The 7500-nt window shown below is 38.3% G+C and overlaps 1 protein-coding gene across 1 annotated transcript in view; it reads right to left on the reverse strand.

Moving 5' to 3' along the window:
• Positions 1 to 7500, reverse strand: part of LOC137974873 (protein WBSCR14 homolog) — a 30623-nt gene that overhangs the window by 13002 nt on the left and 10121 nt on the right. The window contains exons 5-10 of the mRNA XM_068821866.1: positions 5970 to 6017; positions 4960 to 5018; positions 4494 to 4609; positions 3149 to 3265; positions 1950 to 2036; positions 1 to 1068 (exon numbers count right to left, since the gene is read on the reverse strand). The exon at positions 1 to 1068 is cut by the window's left edge and continues 1046 nt beyond it. Coding sequence (XP_068677967.1) covers positions 1 to 1068; positions 1950 to 2036; positions 3149 to 3265; positions 4494 to 4609; positions 4960 to 5018; positions 5970 to 6017 — 1495 coding nt within the window. The remainder of the gene's footprint in view (positions 1069 to 1949; positions 2037 to 3148; positions 3266 to 4493; positions 4610 to 4959; positions 5019 to 5969; positions 6018 to 7500) is intronic.

The raw sequence follows: 7500 nt of genomic DNA on the forward strand, positions 1-7500 counted from the left end.
ACATATTGCGAGGCAGCCCACCTTGTTTCCTTCCTTTCAGTACAGACACTCTGTTGTTCTGGGTTGAGGATGAGCTTGTTTGTGAAGGTTGCTTAACTGAATCTAATAATGTTGGCAAGGAAGGGGGGGATGTGGGACTCCTACACATGCTGGCTAAGCTGCTCAGTCTGGAATCAGACATATTCCTGTGAAGTCTTGCTCTTTTTGCTTGGCTTGTAGATGGTGGGGTAGATGTAACCCTTGTGCGTGGCTGTATTGATTGTAGATGTGCCACAAGGTTGGGTGCTTCCAGCTGGGGGGGCAAGTTGCTTTCCACTGATGGACAAAGATTGGTTTGAAATGTTGGTCCAAGTTGTGACAAGTCCATCGTGTACAACTGTGAATCTGAAACGTTTCGAGGCAATCCTCCTTTCCTGGGTTGATTTAGGGTATCAGTCTGCCTTGGTGAATTGAAAGGATCGATGTTACTTGTAAACTGGGTGGGTGAAAGAGCAGCTCCACCACCTCGAGATGCAATCTGTTGTGCTTGAATTTCTTCAAGAGGACTTGGTAAGTGTTGCTGTTGTTGTTGGGGACTTGGATATGACATCAACTGAGGCTGCTCAACAGGTGACGTCAACACTGTACTTTGTACTGGAGGTGACCCAGGATGCTGTTTGTTTGGCGGGAGGAATCCTGACTGAGATTGCATACTCTGTTCCATCTGTAGTCCAAAGCTCTGCCCCTGCATCACGTTAACATTGCTGCAATTAAAAGAATAATCTCCTGTTGGGTTTCCGCCAGAGATATCCATGAGAACCTGTCCTGAAGGCGACACTGCCTGCTGAGACAGCTGAGAATTGTCGACACTTCCGGCTGAAAACACCTGCTGTGATGCAGAATCAAATACTCCAGAGTGGTCCATCACTTCCTCGTGTCCTGGTACAGTTGCTTCATATCGGATTGGTTGATTTACAAACATGGTTGAATTTTCATGTTGAACTGACACCATGGACTGATGTTGGTACTCTGTTGGCTGAACAAAGTTTTGTTGATTTGCAGCACCCTCTTTACTTTTTACCAGTAAATCTATGAAGAAAAAGGACAGATAAAATCATGGTTTCTTTTAGGTTGAAAAGATACAGCACATCTGTGATACATGTATGGTGTTGGTATTAATAATAACTTCTTACTAACCTAGCGCGAGGGCTGTACTGGGGAATATTGGCCAATATTCCCCAGTGCGGCTCGAGCTAGCTCGGTTAATAAGTAGTTTATTATATGGCTTTTAAATTACCTTTTGCTTTGTTTTTGCAAGCCCGTAATCGGCCCGTGGGCATTACGGGAGAATAATGCCCTACAATTCAGTCACAATTAGCCAATCAGAGCGCCTGTTATATCGGCCATATAATAATAATAATGATTGCGTTGGCGGCGGTTATTGTGCTACAATAACATAGATACACACAAACTTTATATTAGCTTGAACTTCAGAGTAGCTTAGGGTCTAATATCTCCAAGCAAATGACACACAACATAGCAGAACAACAACCAGAACAACTTTGAGAATTCCAGCTGGCTGGAGGCAAACCAGAAGTTGGACCAGGGAATTCATCTAGTGATCACAGCAGGTCTTGAACCAGATCTTAAGGCATGTGACCTAACCACTGGGACACACTGCCTTTCAAGTCCAAGTATGAATTTTTAAAGTCAGTGCAAAAAGGCAGCCGACATTTTCTGTTTGTCTCTTATGTTTTTCAGGTGTCTCCAACGGGACTCAAACCCATAACCTCTGTGATGCTGGTGCAATGCTCTACCAACTGAACTATGAAGCCACTCAGTTGGAAGCAGGTCAATTTGTTGGACCCATGTGTTTCGTGAAGGACTCGATGACTTTTCTGTTTACAACAATGTACTTTTTCTATAACCAAAGGAAAAAGAATATTTCATTTGAGAGATGGTTCACTTACTGGTGAATGACTCAAAGTGCTCCATAAATTCATCTAAATTGGGCTGCAAACTATCAAGAGTAGGAACTTGAAATACATCTGGGGTTTCTGACAAACAAAAAAACTGTAAGTTACAGCCTTCCATAAATTGAATGGGAAAAGACATGACAATGGGGGGAGCAGGGCTGGCACAGTGGTGAGAGCACTCGCCTTCCACCAATGTGGCCCAGGATTGATTCCTGGATTCTACGCAATATGTGGGTTGAGTTTGTTGGTTCTCTACTCTGCTCCGAGAGGTTTTTTCCCGGGTACTCCAGTTTCCCCCTCTCCTCAAAAACCAACATTTGCAGGCGTAGCTCAGTTGGCTAGTGCCCGGCTTTCGGAGCAAGGGGCCCCCAGTTCGATCCTCGGTGACTTCAACGTATGTTTCCACTTTCCTCTAACCCATGAAGCTATAGCTTTAAATATCCCTGAAATGGAGCACTGACAGATTGAGGGGGGTAAAAGGTGCACCGTCGGCTTCCATTGATACCAGTTTCACAACTGAAGGAACTACCGACGTTAAAATAAATTGACTTTACTTTACTTTACGTAACTCACTGTACGAATGAGATATTAGTAACTTATAATATCTCTTGGTCTTTGAATCCAACAATGAAAACAAACTCTTTAAATATAGTGATCTGTACTGTACTGCTCAATTGGCTACGCATGAGTACGTACACACTGAGAGAACTTAACTGTAACGGAGTAACGAGCAATAGTTATTGTGGCATTCCTATGATGTTACCATTACATATCCCACAAGTGCACTAAAGTATAAGCAATAGACCTTGTCTTTCAGACCTCATGTTCATGGTACATTTTTCTTCACTGCAACTCTCTTGTTTCTCTTGGAAACATTCAATTTTATACAATCACCTCATTTTGTTTTGCAGTCAGCACAAAGGGTATGCATACTTCTGATGCAACTTTAAAAACCTTACGTATAGCCATCTTTTCCTCCTACACAATGACTTCATAACAGACTGGCTACTTGTAAAACAAGTCACATTTATGTCTGACTCAGTTTTTGCATTGGGCAATAATTGGATCTTAGACTATTAACCTAAATAACTGTTGCCAAGAACTCTTGCCCATTCAACTCTTTTTTTTATTTCAACAAAAAATGATTCATTACTGGTCTTATAAGATCTCAACTTATTTTAGTAAATTCACACCTTTAGGTCTTGACAGGAATGCCTGTTGTTGACTGAGTTCTTGTGGGATAACCATGCCCCCAAAGTTAATTGAACGAGACGTAAACAGAGTATCAGGCAGAGATGACAATGCTATGTCTGTAAATTAAAGAAATCAATAATCGTACCACCTTTGCTCAACCAATGATTACAAGAAAAACTTTTCTGTACAGGAATATTAGCTACATTACTTGATTGCAAGGGAAACGGTAAGCAGCTTGGGAAACAGTAAACCCACTAAAGAAACAGCAAATTTACATGTAATCGGTCGAAAACAGCAAAAAAGTATATCTCAACCAGCCAAAAGCCAAAAAATATGTAACTCAAAAAACTTGCACAAATGTGATTGTGATTGTGACGTCCTTCTTCACATTCCAAATGTTCGCTACTGCAGGCGTAAAAATCACGCATCTCGCAATGTCTTCTTAAAATTACTTTTAAAAGAAATTTTACTTTCCTTTTTGTCACTGTTGGGTACCTGAGTCACCAAAAGGGACTATAAAAGCTACGGATTTCCAATTTTTTTCCAATTTCACTTTAAAATACAGCAAAAGCAACTTCATAGTTAGCTAATAAAACAAGACTGCTGAGCCTTGGAAGAGAAAGCTTAAAACTCAAAGTAACTTTTCTTGTTTGAGTGTACTTTCTTTTCACAATGTCTGCCCCAGTTATCACTAAATGAATCTCTTACAATCACTTCTTGTTGACTTTATTGTTACTTTGGTCTTGATGTTTTCAATAATAATTATAATTGTGATCATTACAAAATTATTGTGTGCAGGGTTTGAGTTACACATGGGTACCAGTGGGACTTGGTTTGGTTAAATGATTGATAATTACGGTTAGAGACACCAGACCCTATTGTCAATTTACCAGCCTTTCAGGCAAATTGTAAAATATGTAAATAACTAATGAATAAACCAAATAAATAATATTATTGCTTACTGCATACAGCGGTTTTCAATTGAGTGTCGAAAGTAATTAGTGAATTGCATTCATTTGGTTTTTCATTACTTCAATCAGTGATCGGTTCATAGTTCTCACGCCATTTTGTCAACCAATCAGGAGTGAAACCAAAACCAATCGTGGCTTGTGCGTGCACATTTTCCCGTGCTTTGTGTTGGCTATGTGTAATTACTTCGAGTTTTGATTGGTTTACTGGATTGTCTCCGTCCTTTTTGATTGGCCAAAGTAATTACTTTGGTTTTGGTTTTACAACACTCGCTTCAAACTCGCTCTAAATCAGAAATTTAATCAAATTACTTTACTTTACTTTAGTTTTAGCCATACTCAGATATTTTCAGTGTTATTGTGACCGTTACAGTACCATGATTTATGGGAGTGTCCATGATATTAAGCATCTGCTCAAATGGTGCATCAGCAGAAGAAGCTGGTGGAGGACTGGTGACTGAGACACTATCATTACTGCTAGAACTAGCAGACCTGTTCACACCACAATTAAAAAAAAAAACTAAATGAGATCATTCTCAAGTTTGACTCACTTCATAGAATACATGTACAATAATAAAACTGGACTTAACACATTGACCATTGGACTGTCAAATGTCTGTCTAATGTCAAACGATTTTACTTGTCGATAGAGGCCATTCAGCAGTCAATGTGTAGAAGAAAGCTTCTGGTGTGATAAAACAATATTATAGAGGTCTGTTGCAGGATATAAATGGTTTGAGTTAAAAAGCAACTGACCTCTTTTAAATTAAACATTTTGAAATGTGTACCCAAGGAACTGTGTCAGAAAGAAATTAATATCAACAACTCATGTCCACACAGACCTTCGCCTTCTTTCTCTTTCTGCCAAATAACAAGCTATCTCTTGGTCAATTTGTTGTGCCTGAAGAATAAACAAACTTTTATTTGAAATGAAAATTGTACTTGAAGTTATCTTGAACTTATCTGGTGATACAAAACAATAACAAAGTCTGTCACAGGATATGATGATAATAATTTTATCAACTGAAGAAAATTAATCTCTCTTATTACCCAAGTTAGAACACCTTATGGTAAGTGACAGTGACTTTTTCTTTCACTTCCATTTATGCATTTGGGCCAAAAAATGAACAGGAACAAATACTGTGGGCTGTAACTCACCATAAGGCATGAGGAAACAAGGTCAGGAAGACATTTATTATAATTATCTCTAGAACTTTGAATTGAACAACAACTCTTTCTTAAATTCAGTGGGTCGTATTGTTGAATATGGCCTGCCCAATTGGTCAATACGGTGGGATACTATTTTCTAATATTTATTAATGAAAAAGTTATTGTCAGGCAGGTGGAAAACTCTCACAAAGTAAGGAAATTTTTACATCACCCCAGTTACAAGTGTGACACAAGCAACCACAAAAATAATCCTTCACAATCTTTTTAACTGAGATGACCTTGAAATTTCAAAATGCCTCTTTTCACAGTTCAAATGCAGGGGTTTCATCAGAAGCAGGTCACCGGCGGTATACCACCATCTCTAATGTCAAAAATTAGCCTCTCATGGCCGGCTACTCTGCCTTGATTTCCACTCAAACCCTTGTAAAAGACAAGAGTGACCGTGGCTTACATTGATAAGCGCAGGCATCTACTTCAAAAGTTATTGAAACCCCTGGCATGTATTACATGTATGTCTTTCATGTATAGTCTTCAGAGTAAAGTCAAACGAGCAGCCCTTTAGAAATATAAGGAGTGATGGTGTAAATGTCCAATAAGAAACCTTCTCAAGAACACTGATAAACTTGTAAGGAAAAGTTCACTTTGACGTAAATTAATAGACAGACAGAGAAGCTTTACCAACCCGAGGACTTAGATGTCTCAGTGGAGTGGCCTTTGGAGTTTCTGACCACTGCAAAGAAAATGAATGTCATGATTAATTAAACCTTTCACTCTCTGTGGGCACTTACAGATGTTACTCCATCTAACACTAGACAATTTACTTGTCAATGGGGAGCCCGTCAGGCCTCAAAGGGTTAATTAACAACATCCAGGTTCACTAAAAACCATGTTCCCATTAAAGATCAGAAATGACAGCATAAAGTACCTTTTGGTATTTTAATGAACATCAGTTAACCTTTGAGTTCATTGTTTCTGATCAGTGTAAAATATTGTTAAGGTCTTTTAAATCTGTGCTCTTCATAGCTTTCATACTAAATGCACCACACATTTGGAATTTTACTCCAGTTTTAACATAGCTTCTTCCTGCTTAAAAGAACCAATAACATTTGCCTTAAGGACGGTGCCTACTACTGTTATTGTGCATACATTCTGTGCATCTCGAGATACTCGGGTTTCCTATCAGTGATGCTTACTAATACAGGGATATTTTTGCGTGGTTTAAAACTATGCAGAGAAAGTAGATCTTAGTAAGTACTCCTAGTATGCAAAAAGAAACCTGGGGTAACCATGCATTTTTGAAAGAGAATTAAGCTTCAATTTGAGAAAGAATGCCATACATTGCTTTGTATTTTAAAGCTTTTTACAAATGATATTCATGAATTATCTGTAAAAAATGTGTGTTTACCCTCAATTTTCTTTTTGGATTTCCATAACACTTGCTAGGATCTACATTTCCTGCACAATCATAAACCGAGGCAAAAATACCTTTGAATTAGTAGGAACCGTCCTTAACATAGCTTCTTCCTGCTTAAAAGAATCAATAACATTTGCCTTAAGATCCATAACTTAGTGCTCAACACAGAAAGCTGAAATGTGATTTGTGAACCATACAAGTCTTGTGTTCCCCAAGTTTGAGTTCAGGGAGATTTTACCAGAGAATATTTTATCATAACACTATACTGTCCTTTTAGAAAGTGGTTCATTCTCTAAAATTCAAGTGCTACAAAAAGTCAAGTGATTTGTTCTACTGTTACAACCATACCACATGCAAAGACAGAAAATTCTCTTCCAAGCAGTCTGTGATAAATGATGCAGGTCAAATAAAAGCAATAATTTTTTTATTAACGTACATGTAAGCAATAATTATTAGAGGATGACAATAAATAGAGGCAAGGAGAGGTGGGCTGCAGGTCACAAAGCAAGATATGCAGGAATGTTATTTTTTTAGCCCCAAAAGTCAAGGCTGGTACACCAGTGATTCAATGCCAAATTTTCACTTCGCAATTGTCAGGTCAAGTGGTCAGCTATATACTGTGAGAATCTTTACAAGATCAATAATAGTTATCATTCTCACTAAATTTTGAAGAATGCAGTAGAATGTTTCACATCTTTGATCTTTTCACTGCATAAATATTTCTAGTTTTTGCATAAGTTTATGTGCTTTCTATGTTGTGTTTGAACTAAATGTTTGTTGACTGGATGGTTGGTTGGTT

The sequence above is a fragment of the Montipora foliosa genome, chromosome 11, assembly GCF_036669935.1.
Source record: "Montipora foliosa isolate CH-2021 chromosome 11, ASM3666993v2, whole genome shotgun sequence".
NCBI lineage: Eukaryota > Metazoa > Cnidaria > Anthozoa > Scleractinia > Acroporidae > Montipora > Montipora foliosa.